Raw genomic sequence first — 17,943 nt, 5'->3', positions numbered from 1 at the left:
TAGGAGGTATGAGATTTAGGGCCTGGAGTCACAATTTGGAACTTTGAGAATCAAGTGTTAGGGCCCGGAGTCCCCCATGTTGAGTATGAGGCTTCAGTTTAAGAGTTTGAGTCTCAGAGTGAAACTCACATGTGAGAGCACAGTTTTAGAGTTGGGGTCACAACTTCAGGGTCTGAAGTGACAGTTTTGGGGTCTAGAGGTCTTTAATTTAGGATCTGAGGTCAATTTAGGGGGCTCAGTTTTGCTTTGAGGGGCTTAGATTTCTTACTTTAGGAATTGAGTCCTCAGTATTAAGGTTTATGGTCTGTAATCTTGATATGTGGGATTAGGCTTATATTTGAGGATCAGAAGGTAATAGTTTAGGGGGGTCTAGAGTATCTCAGTATTAGAGTTTAGGGTTTTTAGGTTTGGGAAGGGCTCTTTTTGGGTTCTATGTCCTCACTGGGAGTTTAAAGTCAGTTTTAGTGTCTTAATATCACAGTTTAGAGATCTCAAGCCATGGTTTTCAGTTCTGGTCCCCATTACAGAGTCTTACATCTCACTGTTAAAACTGAAGTTCTGAAGTCAAAGTTTGAGAATTTATTGCTTTTAGTTTTAGGTGTGGATCATGACTTAGGGGCCCAAATTTACAATCTGGAATTCATAGAGTTTTGGTATTTTAATTTGGTCTCTTGGCCTGTATTTATGGGGCCTGGGGACTTATTTTGGGACCTCTGAGTGCTCAAAGGATCACCATGGGGAAAATGAGTCTGCCGGTCGCACTGCATTCCTCCTGGAATCCCAGAGGTCACTAGTAATTCTTTCTTTTTCCCTCTTTGCAGATGTGGGGTTCCAGCAAATACCTGTGCTCTCCTGAACGGCCCAGAGCCAGTTCCCTGAGTCTCAGTGACAGGTAAGCATTCCCCCTGGCCCATCTTCCTTACATCTCCAGCCACTCTGGTTGAATAATAATAACAGTAATGTTTACTGAGCATTTACTAACTTGCCAGGCTTTTTGCTAAGCCTTTTGTTTGTATGACATCCTTTAATCCTTACAACAATTCCACGGAGGAACTAAGTTTGAATATTACTGCCATTTCAAGATGAGAGAATTCTGAGGTGGTTGACAAAGATCATCTCTAAGCCCTTGAAGGTTTTGACATTCTGAGTTTCTTACATGCCCTTCCTTCCTTTCTTTTGTTCATCTATTCATTCCACCATTAAGCAACTACCAAGTGTCAGGAATCTCATAGAGGTGATTTTCCTATCAGATTGAGGTTGGATCAGATTTCTCCCTACCTCCAAATTCTGGGTAAAGAAAAGAGCCAGAGTTCATCCTATCCCCCACTGTCTTCCCCAGTGACTTTCCATCCACCTATCTCTTCATTCATTAACTCCAAAAATAAGCACGTTCTTTGTTCAGATTCTCTACTTAGGTACTGTGCTCAGAAGGAGCACATGAAGAAAATGAAGAATGCTTCTCTCACTTGCCTATTCCTTCTGGAATCCCAGAGGTCACCAACAATGCATTCTCTTTCCCCTTTTTCTAGATGTGGGGGTCATTGTATTAATAAAGACTCTTAATTGTAATGAACATAAACCTAGCTAAAACTGGCTTAAGCATGAAAGGGGATTTACTGGAGCCTTTAAACAAAAAATTCAGGGGCATGAGGCTTGGTTCGTTCCAGGTGGAGGGTTAAATGAGATGGCCAGGAATCTGCCTCTCTTGCTCTGCTGTTGTCTGTGTTGGCTCTCCATTCGTGAGGGCAAGATGGCTTCCAGCAGCTCCAGTTCCATGTCCTGCCAACTTGACCATCCCAGCAGAGAGAGTCTCTTTCCAGGATCCACTGACTCTGATTAGCCAAGCCTGGGTTATGACCCCAGTCCTGAACCAATCACTTGACTTCTTGGCTAGACCTTGGTTTGGTGCTCCCTAGTGGAAGGGAGGTTGGGATCAGCCTCTCTGAAACATGGACTGAGAGTGGCGGAGGGGTCATTCCCCAAAGGAAACTATTACCAGAAAAGGAGGGATTGGATGTTGGTCAAACCAAAAACAAGTTTTTATCAACAACAGCCATCCAATACAATACCTCCACCCCATTCTCCAACATCCTTTATCCCTAAATCATTCCAGTGAATGACTGTCTACCCTCTGTTTTGAGCTAATACTCCCTATGTGCTAAACATCTTCTAGACAAGATCAAACTTTCCAGCCACCTCCATTTTATAAATGAATTATAAACAGGCTCAGAGAGATGAAAGCACTTGGCCAAAGTGACACAGCAAGTGGCAGAGCTAGGATTTCAACCAGATCCGTTTGCTTCAAAAGCTGGAGTTTATAACCAAATACTATGCTGCCTCTTGGGACTGCCCCCTGCTTTGTCCTACTTTGGGGCAGCTCTACCTCTTAAATTCCTACACCTGTTAAAGCAAATTAAAGTCAAGGCCTTGGTTTTCCCACAGCTAATATGAGAAATTTGGACTACCCCTTGATTAAGGCTCCTTCCAGCTTATATAAAATAAACAAACTAGCGAGTGTTTAGACTGATTAGCTCAGGGAAGAGGAAACCCAGGAATCAGAGTCATTTGCCATTTCAAAGACTGCAAGGCCATGATAAGACTGAAGGAGCATTCATTGATTCAAAACAAATTTTTGTTGAGCACCTACTAAGTGTGGGGCATTATTCTAGGTGGTAAGGATGTAGCCAGGGCCACATAATGACTTTCATGGGTCCCTAGGCAGTTTTCCTTCTTGGGCTCCTTCCTCCATTAAAAACATATTAAAAAGGATAGTTTACAACTGCATTGGTATAAAGAGGAATATAATCCAAGTTGGATAATATTAATTTTTTTCTCTTTAGACTCTAAAAGAAACTAAAACATTTTCATGAGCCCCTAAAAGTATCACCAGCCCTAGGGACGCTGCTTACTGTGCCTAATAGCTACATCAATCTAGGATACAGTCATAAATAAGAGCGAAAATTCCCTGCCTTTGCTGGTGAATTACATGGGGGTGTGACAAAGGATGTGCTTATTTAGATCAGGTAATCAGGAATGGCCTCTCTGGGGAGGTTGCCTTTAAGCTAAGCACTAAATGGCAAAGAAGCAACCAACCATGCAAAAATCCGGGCAACAGAACATTCAGGTGGAGGGAATGGTAAAGGCCCTAAGGCAGAAGTAAACTTGGCAGTTGAGAGAAACAGAATAGGACCCAAGTGGCTGGAGCTGACCTATTCCCCACAGAACCAGAGGGCAGAGCTGGGATTAGTGGGTGAAAATTACAGAGACTATGAAGAAAGAACTCGGCTGAAACCAGAACCATCTAGCAAGGAAAAGGGGCAACCTTGGGAGCGAGTTCCTGGTTCCCAAAGGCCGCTGTGAGCAGAGCCCAGGTCACACTTATTCAAGACTGCTGCACAGAAGAGGCCAAGATTTTGCGATTCCTAGTCCCCCCTTGTTCTCCCTCCAGATTTTTTCCCTGGAACTTCTGTGTTTTCACAGAAGGCTCTGTCAGTGCTTTGCAAAACCCAGAGTAAACCCCCAGGGACTAGTTGATAAGAAACCCTTTTTCTCAGATATGGTCAAATATCACCTTGAACTTAAATAGACCTGGACCCTTTTTGTTCTTGGCTTTCTTGTTGTTTCTTGCTGGAGCTTCTAGGGGTCCTCTAAACAGCAGGAAAGTGGTAGGCAAAAAATAAGTATCTGGGCTAGACAGGATGCTAGAGTTCAACCTACCCAGTTTTACTCCAAGGGTAGAACTCCAACACCCCGGCCCCTCAAAGTTATGGTTTCTACCAAAGGGGAACTAGAGTCCAATTGGTGATTTTTTTTTTCTTTCATTCTTTCATTCAATTGACTGATATGTGTAGTCTCCTGTATCCATAGTGGTTTTGAGAGGGTGCTTTGATGATGTCATCCCCTGCAGAAAGCCCTTTAATTCCTCCCATTGGTCTTCTGATAAAGGCTAAACTCCTTCATATGGTGAGCCTATAAGACCCTGCCTCATCTGGCTCCTACCTCCTCCTCCAGCCTCATCTCACCCCACAGGACTCCTCGCTTTCTGTGCTTCAGACACTTCAGCTTTATTTCCTTTAAATTCCCCACACTCGCTCTATCTGAAAGGTTCCCTTTCCCTCGTCACCTATACATCTCCACTCATCCTTCAAGCACAGCTTCTGGCCTGTTTTCCTTCCTCAGGAAAAACCTCAGAGGTTAGATCAAAGCCACCGATCACAATCTTCCATAACACCAAGTAACACCTCTCCTTTGTCCCCTTGAAGGCCAACTTCATGGGTGTGGGACTCAGGCAGTCATAGGGCCCTAAGCTTAGAAGCGCCCAATGCTTGGTTTAATGCTCTGCTTTCACCATCTTGAAATTCTTTTTCCGTGGGGGGGGGGGTGTAGGTAAGGTTTAGTTTTGCTTATTTATTAATTTTTAGAGGAGGTACTCGGGATTGAACCCAGGACCTCATGCATGCTAGGCATGTACTCTGCCACTGAGCTATAACCTCTCTTTGAAATTTTTAATTTTTGAACAAGGAACCCCACATTTTCTCTTTTTTTTGGAACCCCACATTTTCTTTTGCGATGCCCCCCACCCCCAGCAAATTTCGTAGCTGGTTCTGTTCCTAGCTGCCATTTTATGTTTGTTTGTGGGACAATTTGGTTAATGACTTTAGCCCTGATTATACTGGCTCTAGAAGGGGCTGTGTTTCTTTTATAGACTTTGTCCCTGTCACCTGTCGCAGTTCCTGGCACAGAATATGTGCTCAATAAGTAACTGCTGAATGAATGAGTGAGGAGGATTCTTTCAGGACTTCAGAGTTTGGTTAGGGAGATCAGTGTGTCTCCCACACTGCTCCCCCATCACCTCGAGGGCAGTGACACTGATTCCTCTCCCTTTCCATGGTGTCCAGCACAGGGCCTGGCAAAAAGGAGGTATCAGTTCATGGGTGTGAGTAGGAATGAAACATGCACCTGTAATCAAGGGAGTGTTTCTGGCACGGCTGTGCTGCAGATGACACGAAGTGTTGTGGACAGACTCGGGGAGGAAGACGGGGAGGTCGGGGGAGGCTTCCTGGGACAGGTGGCAATTGAATCAGACCCTGAAGGAAGGTGAGCTAAGGATTGGTGGAGATGAGGTATTTGGGCCTTCCCAGAGGAGTAGCAGGAGTCGTGGCAGTGGTGTGTGATTTGGGAGAGAGACTCCAATGTCTTGGTGTCTCCATCCGTCAGGAGAGAGGAGTAGAGGTGTGTGTAAATGAGTATATTATGAATTATGAATGCAGTGATTCGATCCTGAAAGTTCTCCATCTGCTCAGGAGTCAACCTCTTTCATGCCCTTATTTATTTATTCATTTAGGAAATAGGCAATGAGTTCTCACAGTATGCCAGTCCCTGTTCTGGGTGCTAGCGATCCAGTGGTGCCCCCTAACTCAGCTCTCACTCCAGTACAGGGATCAGAGGAATTCCTGAGCACAGGAGCAGGGGGACCCTAGCAGAGGTCCCTCACTTACCCTGTGGAGGGAGTTAGGGTCAGCTGATGGGAGAGAACCAAAGGAAGTAAGAAATGAGACCAGAATGGTCAGCCAGGCCAGACACTAGGGGATTATAAGCCATGTTAGGGGTTTTAACCTTGATCCTTAATAATGGATGGCATTGGGAGGTTTTTTTTTTAATTAAAATTTTGTTGCTGTCAGGGGAAAGTAATTAGTTTCACTTATTTATTTATTTATTTTTAGAGGAGGTACTAGGGATTGAACCCATAACTTCACACATGCTAAGCACACGCTCTACCACTTGAGCTATACCCTCCCCCAGCATTGGGAGGTTTGAAGCACTTAATGGGCAACTCATGTGTTTAGTTCTCTTGACAACCCTCTGGGCCTGAATGAATATCCTCATTCCCATTGCACGGATGAGAAAACCATGGTCAGGTCTGTGTTTCAGAAAGATCACCCTGACTCTAGTGGAGAATGTGGACTGGAGGCGGCCAGATGGGAGGCTGGGAGAACTATGAGGATGTCAGCACATGAGCTATGGCAGAGGCAGGGGATGGAGAAAAGGGAAGGGAGGAGGAGTGAGCAAGATTGAGTGACTGACTGGGCCAGGGGCTGAGGGAGAGGATGCCCAGGATTCTGTCTCAGGTACCTGGAGTGCAGGGTGGAGCTTCTCTGAGGTGGGGAACACCAAGACAGGTGGTCTGGGGGCTCAGATACCAGATTCCACTTTGGATGTCTTAACCAAAACCAGCTCTTGTCTCAAAACAGAAGGCAGAGGAAAAATCACACCAGCAAACTGCAAGAGCTGGCATTGTTGCTACCCGTGGCCCTGAGGACAGGTACCAAGAAACTCACCAAGGTAAGAGGGCTGAAGGAGAGGAGGGGGAGCTTGGAGGCAGATCTGAAAATATCAGTAATCGAGTTGACCTCCCTTGTCTTGGGAAACCTAGACAGACCCACCCAGTGACAGCATTGATGTGGGAATGGTCCTGCTCCGAGTGGGAATTTCCAGGAGCCTGTGATTCCGTGACTACAAGCCTGGGGGATTCTTTCTCGCAAAGGAGGCAGGAGGAATTGGGAGGGAAAAAACTGGCAAGATGCTGGGGAAAGGTCTTCATTCTGAGAGTCAGACAGCTGTGGATCTGAGTCCTCCAGCTCCACACCTGGAGAACTCCAGGCAGCTCACTCAGGTTATCAGCCTCACAGGCCTCAGGTTTCTCAGCTATAAAACAAGGGAAGATAACTCCTCCTACACAGAGATACCGTGAGGCCAAAATGACGTGATAGTTATGACAGGGCCTGAATAAATGCCGGTTCCCTGTCCGAGTGTCTTCTTTTGTGACCCTGTGGGGACCATCTCCATGAGGTAGGAATAGATAAAGCTTCTCTGGATGTCCCCAGTGGCTACTCAATAAAGGTTTATAGAGCTGAGCTAACACTTGCTCCCAGGAGGAACAACTTAATATGAGACTCAGAGATCGTGAAAGTCTGGTGTGATGTGTTCTTGCTCTCGTTTCTCTCATTCAGTCCCTCATCCATTCACTCAGCGGCCGTGTATGGAAAGACTGTTGGATGTCAGAAGCTGTTATGCTTCCAACAAGGGGTTGGGGGAGAAATTTGAGACCCAGCCCTCCTCCTCTGGGAACTCAGAATCTGGTCAAGAAGATAAAGATCTGAATGCAGGAATAACTGATCCCAGCTAGAATGTGCTATTTGCTTTCAGAGAGGTTCAGAGCAGTGGAGGTTTGGAAGAGATTTGCCTGACCCTCTCCTTAGCCTTCTCCCTGCCTACCCTGGCCCATCCATCACCAGGTCCCGTTGATTCTCTCTGCTAAATCTCTCTCAGTTGTAGGTGCTTGTGTTAGTTTCCTGTTGCTACTGTAACAAATTACTACACACTTAGTGGCTTAAAACAACACAGATTAATTCTCTCAGAGTGCTGGAGATCAGAACTCCAAAATCAGTCCCATTGGACTGAAGTCAGAGAGTCAGCAGGTTTGGTTCCTCTTGGAGGCTCCAAGGGAGCAGCCACTTCCTCTCCCTTTGCCAACAGAAGAAGCCGCCTGTGGTCCTCGGCCCATGACCCCTTCAAAGCCTGCAGTGTAGCATCTTCTGATCACTCCTCTACCTCTGCTTCCACTTCAGAGGCCTTTCTGGACACCCAGAAAGTCTAAATTCAGAATCCCCTGTGTTCTACTCTTTTATTCATAATGCTTATCAAAAGGTCAATAATTCCATATAAATTATGAGTTTATTAAGGTCTGTCTCCCTCCCTGATTATAAATTCCATGAAGGCAAATGGAAGTATGTCTAGTTCACCCCTCCATGTGGCCCTTAGTGGGTAGTACCTTTTTAGCTTGGTATCTCCAATACCAACTCAGTCAGTGTTTGGTGGCTGGAAGGGGGCTGCCTGCTGGTGCTGTGGGAGTCATTCCTTCAGCAATTCTTGATTCTGTGTGCTTGGGATCCAGAAATCAACTAGCTACAGTCTCTACCCTCAACTAGTTCAAGGTCAATGGGGGAGAATGCCACGTAAACAGATAATTATAAAACAGTGTAGCAAGTGCCTGGGTGGAAACAGGCCCTGGGTGTTACAAGAGTGCTGAGGAGGGATATCTGACCCAGCCTGGGGGAGAGGGGGGCAGGAGAAGCTTCTGGAAGAGGAAAGCACTGTGCTGAGGCTGAAAGGAGGAGAAGTCAGACAGGGAGTCTGTGGGGAGAAGAAGAGGGCTTTGCATATAGAGAATTCACCATATGCCAAGGACCAGGGGTGGGAAGTCAAACATTGTGTGTGCAACAACCAGACCAGGAGGCAGGCAGGCCTGGGTTCAGATCCCAACTCTGCTGCTTCCTCTCTGTAATCCTACCACATTCCTTAAGTACCCTGAGCTTCAATTTCCTTAGCTGGAACCACCATGTTCCTGGGCCCCACTGAGGACTAAACAGCAGGACAGAAACATTTCTGCCAGTGAGGGGATTTCTGGGCTGGGGCACAGGGTCCTGGAGCCCACCCATTTTGAGCCCCTGCTCTTGGGCTCAAACCTGTCTGTCTTCCGGGGACAGAAGGAGATTCTGCTGCACGTCCTGCACTACATTCAGTACCTCCAGAGAAGCATCGATGTGGCCAAGGCCTTGCTCAAATTCCACACCACCAATGGGGAAGGTGGACTTGGGGGTGAGTAAGTTCAGCCAGCATTTCCCAGGGCCTGCTGTGTGCCAAGGATGGTCCCGGCTGTCAGGGACACTGAGTGACTTAGCCGGGTCCAGGCCCTCCGGGAAATCACAGCCCAGGGCATGGGACAAAGCCAGAGGGATGTGCAGGGTGCTGTGACTTTGGAGGAGGGTGTCTGGGAAGACTGTGGTGGGAGGGGCCCTGGAGCGGGGCTTTTGAGGACAGGGAAGAGGAAACTGTGCCAGGCAGAAGAAACAGTGTGAGCAAGAGCCTGTAGGCTTGAGAGGACACGTGTGGAGTATCTGGGGGTGGGCTAGAAGTTGGGTATGACCACAGGAGCTCTGTAGCACCCAGGTGACAGGTGCAGACTCTTGAGCCAGATCCTGAATCAGGCACACTTCCTGTGACCTAAACCTCTCTGTGCCTCTGTTCCCTCAGCTGCAAAATAGACTAATACTTGTACTTCCTTTCTGGGTTTGTTGTGAGGATGAGATGAGTTAATACACATCAAGAGTGTAACACAGCGCCTGGGACATGCCAGTCGTCTAATGCTTGTGTGCCAGCTGCTGTTGTCATTGGTGTGATAAGCACAGGGCAAGACGGGTCAGAGATGTGGCAGGGATGAGATTCTGAAGGGCTTTTGAGTGCCCAGCTAAGGAAGGAGAAGAAGATAAGAATTACTGAAGGACTTGAAGCCAGAGGAAAGCCACATTCAGTTGGGGAGTTCAGTGAATATGCTTTTAGGAAAGATCTGGACAGCAGAAGACAAGGCTAGTCTAACACTGTAGCTGAGAATATGGACAGAAGTGGTTAAACTTGGGAGATGTTAATGAGGAAGAATTGAGAGGCCTGAGGGAGAGGCCCTGGGCCTCCCAAGGAGACACCCCACTGTCTTGAGGAAGGTAGGAGGAAGAATTGGTTTGGGAGAGGAAGACAGGGATGCATTTGAGAAGGGCTGAGTCTGTCTTCCTTCTCATTCAGCCGAGGCCTGTAATGGATCTGGGGAAATCTGAGTTTTCGCCCTGTACTTCTGCTGCCTGGGTATGCAACCTCAGACAAGTCCCATCTCCTCCTGGGACCTCAGTTTCAACATTTGTAAAGTCAGTCTGGGGACTGTGGCAGACCCCCAGGCCCCCAACTCCAATGGGAAGCATTGTCTGGAGGCAGGATTTGGGTCGGAGGAGGGTGAAGGCATCTGACCTGTCTCCTGCTCTGTCTTGTGCAGGGCTGGGCCTGGAAGCCCGCCGCAGGCCCAGCAGGGCGGAGACACTCCACCCCATCTAGCTCTCCACGCTCTTATAAGTCCCATCTTCAGGGAGCCTGCCGGAAACCTCGGAAGAAGAAGGCAGCCCGAGTGTCAGGTACAAGCTGTCAGTGGAGGCAGGACAGGAAGCAGGGGTCAGACAGGAGGGAGGCCCAGTAGGCAATCCTGACTGAGCCCTTCATGAGAGTTTAGATTCAGATGTGCCTGGGTTCGACTCCTGCCTCGTCCTCTTCCTAGCTCTGAGGCCTGGGGTGGTCCCTCTCCTTCTCTGAGTCTCAGCTTCCTGGTCTGGAAATTAGAGTATTTTTGAACTGCCACAGGGTGGTCTTCAGGACTGGGAGCCCATGTACGCACCCCTCAAGCAATGCTTAAAGGAGGGGCACATGGCAAGAGCCCAGCAAATGGAAGCTGCTGTCAGCATTTATCGTCTTTCTGCCCAGTTATCCATCAGCTGGGCCAGGGCTCGGGGAGTGTGGGGCAGTGGAAGGACCTCAGTATGGGAGGCAAGTGTCGCAGGTCCCACCTCAGCCTCACTACCAACTCACCCCATGTCCCTTCCCCTTCGCGGGATTCTGTTTCCATGCCTTTAAAATGGGAGTTGGACCTAATCAATGATTTCCAGCCCTGGCTGCACATCTGAATCATTGGGGTACTTTCCAAAATGCCTGTGCCTAGGCTTCACACCTGAAAGTCAGGCTTCAGTGATCTGGGTGGAGCCTGGGCAGCGGGATATTTTCAGAGCCTGCAAAGTGATTCTAACGTGCGGACAGGGGGAAGGGGGTGTCTGACTAGGTGATCTCTAACTGAGATCCTGGGCTTGCCCAGGAAGGGCTGCGGAGTGACGAGACCAGGCAAAGCTTTGAAATGGCTTGTCGGGCCCACCGCAAAGGAGACCCCCACCTGAACCACCTTCTGGTAACAGTCAGGTCCCACCCCTGTCTGACACTGTCTCTGCTCTCCCAGAAGGCCAGACCCAGGCCCAGAACCCTCGTCGCTGTCTGGCCTTGGACAAGCCTGAGAAGGAGGTGACCCCATCCCCAGACCAGAAAGAAAGAAACGTGGTGGGAACCACCACCCCTCCAAGATGCCCCGACTCCTACAGTCACCCCAAGGCTGCGTCATCCCCGTCTCAAGGTGACAGAAAGGGAGGATGATTCCAGTTGACATTGCTGGATATGGCTGAGAACAGCGTCCACTGTGACATCTCAAGTTGGTCTCTTTCCCCTCTGCTAACTTAGCCGGTGGTTTATACACGGCTTATCAGGCACTTGCGACATCTGGGTACAGTCCTAGTAGCCGCAGACTCTATGGGGGACAGAGAGACACTGTTCACAGCCTCTGTCTCAGTTTTCTTTTCCCTTCAGGCTCTGCGGTGGGTGTTAAGGGTGGGGTGGGGGGACAGGATCACAGAACTGGGAATAAGAGCAGGGCCTCCCTGGGAAACTTCCTTCCCTTGAAGCAGCCAGATAATCGCTCCTGTGGGTCCCCGTCCCTGCACCAGCTTGAAAAGGTGTGACACACCCAGCAGATCTGGGTAGGTGAGAACTGGAAGGCGAGGCCCCGGGTCATCCCATTCCTCTGTCCATTCATTAGCCCTCACTCGCTGGGCATCTCCTCTGTGCTAGGCCGCATGCCCCGTGCGGCTGATGGTCCAGTGAAGGAACCGCACACACTCGCTTCCTGGGGTCGCCCAGGAGGCTGTGGGAGCTCAGAGGAGGTACCTAACCCACCTGGTGAGGGAGGGTGTCCCAGGTCTTCTGCTGTGTGACCTTGGGCAAGTTACTCAATATACTTCAGTTTACTTAACTGAAAATGGGTATTATAATAACCATACCCTTTGGAAAAGGGTTACTGAATAGTGAGTAAAGTGATTAAAACCGAGCTGGTGTGGCAAGCACCATAGACTTGTTTACTATCATCACCTTCATCATCATTATTCCACTTAAAGCTTTTATCTTCCTTATAGCTTCTGAAAGGGACAGGGATTCCAGAACCCTGGGGGTGATTCAGGGTACCCTTGAGCCTCACACAGAGACCCCACAGCCTGAGGTTTTGGCTAGCATGGGGAAGGGAGAGGCCATGGCAGACCCTGGCGCCTCCCTGTCCCTGCCTCTGTGCATCCTGGGATTTGGTCCCGTCACAGGAGTGATCATCCTGACTTGTCTCGTAGGCTGCTGGGGCAAAAACAGTGCCCAGGACGTGCAGCCTTACCCTGCCTTCAAGGGCCAGCAAGGGGTTGAGAGGACCCATTTTCTCAACAGGACACAGAATTGCCCCAGGTAAGGGAAGCCCAAGGGCTGTGAGTTGGAGAATCGGAGGTGTCTGGCCAGGAATGGCTAAGGCTTAGAGAGCAATGCGATCAGTTTCTACTCTCTGCTGGTGTCTGTGGAGTGAGGACCTCCGTGGGCCCAGCTTTGGGCCAGCTATCATAAGCTTGAGGGAAAGCCTTGCTTCCTGTGTGCTGACCAGGGCCGCAGCCCCTCACCAGCCTCTCTCACCCTTCCAGCCCGTCCCCACCAGTCACCTGAGGGGCTTTTCTAACCCAGAGACCATGTCAGTTTTCGGCTTTAAGCTACTCCTTTCTGTTGGGTAGAGCCCAAATATCTTAATTGGCATTTGAGACTCTCTCTGGTCCCAAGTGACCTTTTTTTTTTTTTCCATTTTTTAATTATTTTTTTGAGGGGGAGGTAGTTAGGGTTATTTATTTATTTTTGGAGGAGGTACCAGGGATTGAACCCAGGACCTTGTGTATGCTAAGCATGCGCTCTACAACTTGAGCTGCACTCTACCACCTGAGCTACACCCTCCCCCTCCCAAATCTTACCCTTAACATCACCAAATATTTGCCACTCCCCATGGGAGCCAAGCCCTGGTCTCCTCTGGGCTTCTCTCCTTTGTTCCTTCTTCTTGGAAGCCTGTTCTCCTCATCCACCTGGAAGACCACCCATCCTCTAGGCCGAGCTCAGCACACTCCTCCCTCCTGCCCGCCTTTTCTGTCCTCCTCAACCCCCCATCACAGCTCTGCTCCCCAAGTCATCAGCTCTGGTTACAGCTGGCCTCTCCTAACAAGCCCTGAGGCTCTGGGTAGGTGCCTCCACTGACTGAGCTTTCCGCCCCCAGTGCTCCCGTCGCAGCCAGCACAAAGAGATCCCTGTCCAACTCCACAGTGGGTGACACTGAGACACCCAAAGGGGAAGCAGCTCACCTTCGGGCCCAGCGCAGTTTCCAGCTCAGGGCTTCAGGTCTTTCTTGCATTTCACCTCTTGCAGGCAGACGCTGGTATTCTACGACTCCAGTGAGGAGGTGGACAAGGAGTCCGTAGATGCCGACCCTTGGCTTCCTGCCTGGATCCCGGAGAGCAGCCCCCATGGTGACTGACACTCTATCTCCCCTCCTTGTAGGCTAGTGTGGGGCCTTCTTGGTACCTTTCTTCTGGGGATTTCTGTGGAAGTGGGGAAGGTGGGAAAGGGAATGGACATCCACTAAGACCTGAGCCATCGGTTGCCGTGGCAGACGTTGCTAATCTTCTGTTGATCCCAGACACTACCTCAGAATCTTTCTTAACATTGTCCTTTCTCCAGCATCCGGCACCATCTCCTCCAAGATGGCAGCTGTGCTGAGGGGGAGGGCAACCTCTGACACACCCCCAACCCCGATACTTCCTTTTCAGGGAGCCCACTGGCCTTGGGGCCTCCACAGATGGAGACCTGGAGTGTGACAGGGCACCCGAGCGAGATCCTAGGGCTCAGCCCCTCCCTCTTCAGCTCGCCAGGGAAACTGCTGCCAGAACAGATCTTGGAGGACGGCACTGAGTACCTGACCCAAGGTGAGCACCCAGGGCTATACCTGATGCTTGGTTCATTCAGGAAAAAAAAACCTATTCATGCCTGCCAAGTGTGCAGCCCTGTGCTTGGCAGGGCTGGACACCCAGGGGTGAATCCCACCCAGGATGAATCCTATCCCATCCCTCGAGGAGCCCAAAGCCTGGTAGGGAGCAGCCCCTGGCCAGTGAGATGCGTGGAAAGCTCCAGGAGCCCACAGCAGGAACCCACTTGCTCTGCCCAGGTTGGAGGCTTCCCAGGGGACCTGGCCTGTGAGCTGGATTTGGACTTGGGACAGGAGATCCCAAAGCTAAAAGCCAGAGATGAGCACTCTGGCTAGGGGGTGTGGCAGGACAGATGCATAGTGCCCTGAGAGAGGTGTTTCTGGCCCAGTCACCCTTCTGGTCTCCCACCAACAGCTCTCTTTGAAGAAGCATTCTTAAATCCTGAGTCTCCACCTTCTGCCTGCATGCTCGAGGTACCACAGGAGAAGGTAGGTGTCTGTCCACCCATCTGTCCACAGATCCATCCATCCTTTCCACCTGCTCGATTCACTCATCCATCCCCTTGACCTTTCAGCCACCTCCCCCAGCCATCACCTGTCCATCCATCATGCTTCCCCTCATCCTTCCAGGGACTCATCCACCATCTGTGCCTTCACCTGCCCATCCTTTGAACACTCCCTGCTGGCCACCAGGCGCCCTGCTCTGTGCTGGGCCCTTGGAATGAAGTAGACACAAAGGATAAAAGCTAAAAACTACCAGGTGCCCAGAAAAGACCCCACATAATTTTATGACTGCTCTATGAGGCAGGATCTCTTGTGACCCCACTTGAAAAATGACAAAACTGAAAACAGCAGGCAACCCCTGGGATCCTCAGTTGGAAAAAGCCTCCCTCCCAGGCCCCCAAGCTTACCTCCTGAGCCACTGTTGGCTCTCATAGCTCAACATCCTGTTGACAGAGGGGCAGCCACAGCTCTGGTCCCCAAATGATTCTCCTTCCAGTGTTGTGTAGGGGCGGCCTCCTGCTTCAATGAGTAGCTGAATTGGCAGTAGAAAAAAAACTCTTAGCAAAGCTCTAGTAAGTGCAGGCATTGCCCCAGGTGCCTCTCAGCCTTGCAGGGAGTGTGTAGTGACCACCACTCATGGATAAAATTGATGCTCAGAGGAGTTAAGACTTGTCCAGGGCGACAGGGCTACTTCCCAAGGTGGTAAACTGATGGGATTAAGATACAGTACCCCAAAATAGAAGGCAGAAGACCCCTGTCCAGCTTCTCTCTGACCCCCGTGGGAACACTTGCTTGACCATCTGAGGGTAAGGGACCATCTTATCCATCTGGATAAGACCGTTTTGAACCTGAGCTATTTGTGATAATCCTGTTACATCCTAGGAAAGCAGTGAGTGGAGGCCATGAAGAGACACCACCATCCCCCTCATATCTGCTCCTGTCTTTCTCCTTCACCCCCCAGGACACACCCCCTGAGGCTTGGGAAGACCTTCCTGACTCCCATAGCCTGTGTCAGTCCTCGATCTCAATGGACCGCTGCTACCTCTCGCTGAGTGAGAACAGCAAGGAGCCATCTAGCCCCAGCTCGGAGGACAGAGACTCAGATTTGGGGTGGAGGCAGCAGGAGGTGAGGAGGACAGCCATCTGCCAGGTCGGTCCCACGTCTCCTGCCCACCCTCACCTCTCTGTCCCCCACCCAGGACACTCAAGCTGACCTCAAGGGCCTGCAGTCCTCCAGTGAAGAGGACGGGGACTACACGTGGACCCCAACCCGGAGGGCCTCAACTCTGCCTGCAGCTGGAAGGAAGGCCAGGAAGGGCCGGGCGGGCAGGGGCCCTGTGAAGCCCAAGGAAAGCAAGAAAGCCCCCTGCCTCACCCAGACGAAGAAGAAGTGTGTCAATGGCTTCATCATGTTCTGCAGGATGAACCGGAAGCAGTACATCCGGTGGGTAGGCGTCCTCTTTGGCCCTGACTGGGGCCCTCAGAGCCTGCTGCCCACTGCTGGCGACACATCCTCAGCCACACTTTCCCCAGGCGTCCCTCAGGCCCCGCTGCACTGTAAGCAGTAAAATGCAACTCAGACTTATGAAACAAGACAATTAATTGGCTTATATCACCTGAGAAAAAGGGGAGGGGTGGATTGCCTTCAGATGTGGTCGGTCCTAGGCCTCAAATGACCTCTGTCCGGGATCTCTGTCCCTCTCTCTGCTCCGCTCTCCAGGTTGGCTGTGCTCAAAAGCGCTGGGCCAGGCTATTCCCCAGTTTCAGAGTCCTATCTCCCACCCCAGCCACCCTATGGGAAGGAGCTTCTCATTTCTAAGGTTTCTAGTGAAAGTCTTTGGGGCTGACTTGATAGACCAGGCACCCAGCCCTGAAGTGATCACTGCCGGCCTGAAGCCGCGGGTTGTGGGGAGGCCCCCAAGCCTCAGAGAAGAGCTGGTGCTGGCATCGGAGCAAGCAGATGCAGGTCCTGGGACACTTGGTGGCCCATTTCCAAGCAGCATTTAGTCCAGCTGCCTTCTTTGCCACCTCTGCTCCAGAGGGCACAAAAGGTAGGCCTCTCAAGGCAACACAATAAAGATCTGAGTTCTCAGATGGGAAAGCTGCGGCTCTGAGCAGGCAAGGGACCCTCTCGTATAGTCAGATCACTGGCCTTCGCCCAAGCCAGGCAAGACTGCAGGCCTCTCCTCACCTTCTCCTCCCCCCTTCCCCAGAGCCTGCCCTGGGACTGCATCCACCACTGCCACCAAGGAGCTGGCCCAACTCTGGCGGGTGATGACCCTGCAGGAGCGGAGACCATACTGGTGAGAAGCCCCCACCCAGAAGGCACGGTTGGTGGAGGAGAGAGGCCTCCCTGCTCCTTCTCCAGCTCTGATTTTCCGAGCCGTGAACTTTGTGATATTAGAAACAAGTTGGGAGTTTCCTAGGGTGGGAGATTTGGATGTCACAATGACAAAAGTAGAGCGATGCTCTAACGCTGTAACTTAGAAGTTCAAATAGATCAGTCGTGTATTTGGACCCCACTGCCCTAAACTTCCTTTGCCCTCTCTGCCACAGGGAGTTTCTCAGGGCAGGAAACTAGGTCTCACTTCCCAGTCACTTGGCCTCCTTTTCTTCTCCCCTTTGATCCTTCCTCCCTCCTGAAACCCCCTCCTCTCCACCAACTTCAAAGAGCTGCCACCTGTCCAGTTCTCAGTTGGTTCTGGAAACACACATGCGTGCGCACAGATTGTAACGGGTCTCACAGGGGCCTGCGGCTCCAGCAAAGGGCCCTGAACCAAATCCCAGCCTGTAGACTTGGACCTGGGAGCCCAGAGATTCCCCTAGCTGGGCCAGATAAGGCGGTCACTGCTGGGGCCAGAGCGCTAGGGGTAGGACAGAGTTGCCCGGGAGGCAGGCTAGGAACCCTGCTCATCCATCCTCCCACCTCTCTCCCAGCATCAAAGCACGCAGGTTCAGCCGCCAGCACAACCGCATCGTGAAGCAAGACAGCTCCAGCAGCGATGATGAGGACTGGGGGACCCCCAAGCCCTTCTACCAGCTGCTGGCCGAGAAGGCCCGCTGCTCCTCAGACCCTGCCTCTCTGCTGCCTCCTCACCACACATGAGGGCGACCCCACTGTGGTCTCCCGCTCACCCCTACCTCCTGCAGCTCTCCTTTGAAAACAGGAGCCAGTGATAAAGAGGTTGTCCTATCCTGGGCCTCAGCCCCACTAATGCAGTTCTCCTTGGTGAGGTCCCCCAGGGCTAGGGGTGGCATATTTATTGACCCCAATGCTTTGTGCATTTGCCTTACACGGGGGCAGCCTGAACTTCACCTGCCTGCCTTCTGCCAACCTTCTCACAACCCCTTTCTACCTCAGGGGCCTCTCCCAGGAGCTGCAGGGTGGAGGCAGGAGCCCTGAACGAAATGCAGGGAGATGAAGTTTTTCCCCTGCCCTTCCTCTGCCCACCCCAGAATCAAATGGTTTCAACCCTGTTCAGTCTCACCTCATTCTACTCCTCCCAGACTGTTCTATTTATAGATTATCTATTGTTTTCAACAAAATAAAGTAGAAACTTTGTTACCAGCAAGAGACAAGGCAAGCTCCCAGGTGCCCTGCTTCCTCAGCCCTGGGAAGCACTCCTTCCAGGCCCATCAGTTTGAAAGAAACCCCACTGTGGGAACCTTCTCTAGTAGCACCGCAGATCTAACCT

The 17,943-nt window shown here is 50.8% G+C and overlaps 1 protein-coding gene across 1 annotated transcript; it reads left to right on the top strand.

Annotated features, from left to right (window-relative positions):
• Nucleotides 1-821: 821 nt before the first annotated feature.
• Nucleotides 822-17,921, top strand: BHMG1 (basic helix-loop-helix and HMG-box containing 1). Its single transcript, XM_032485771.1, is given in 15 exon segments — nt 822-892; nt 1,309; nt 1,895-2,005; nt 6,223-6,342; nt 8,547-8,666; nt 9,881-10,016; nt 10,883-11,128; nt 12,090-12,198; nt 13,189-13,289; nt 13,590-13,745; nt 14,160-14,233; nt 15,210-15,374; nt 15,448-15,692; nt 16,462-16,551; nt 17,186-17,921. Coding segments are annotated over 15 exon segments (1,914 nt in total). The 3' UTR covers nt 17,355-17,921.
• Nucleotides 17,922-17,943: the final 22 nt, after the last annotated feature.

The sequence above is a fragment of the Camelus ferus genome, chromosome 9, assembly GCF_009834535.1.
Source record: "Camelus ferus isolate YT-003-E chromosome 9, BCGSAC_Cfer_1.0, whole genome shotgun sequence".
In the NCBI taxonomy this organism is placed as follows: Eukaryota; Metazoa; Chordata; class Mammalia; order Artiodactyla; family Camelidae; genus Camelus; species Camelus ferus.
The sequence above is the reverse complement of the archived record's forward strand: the minus strand, read 5'-3'. Positions and strand labels throughout refer to the sequence as shown.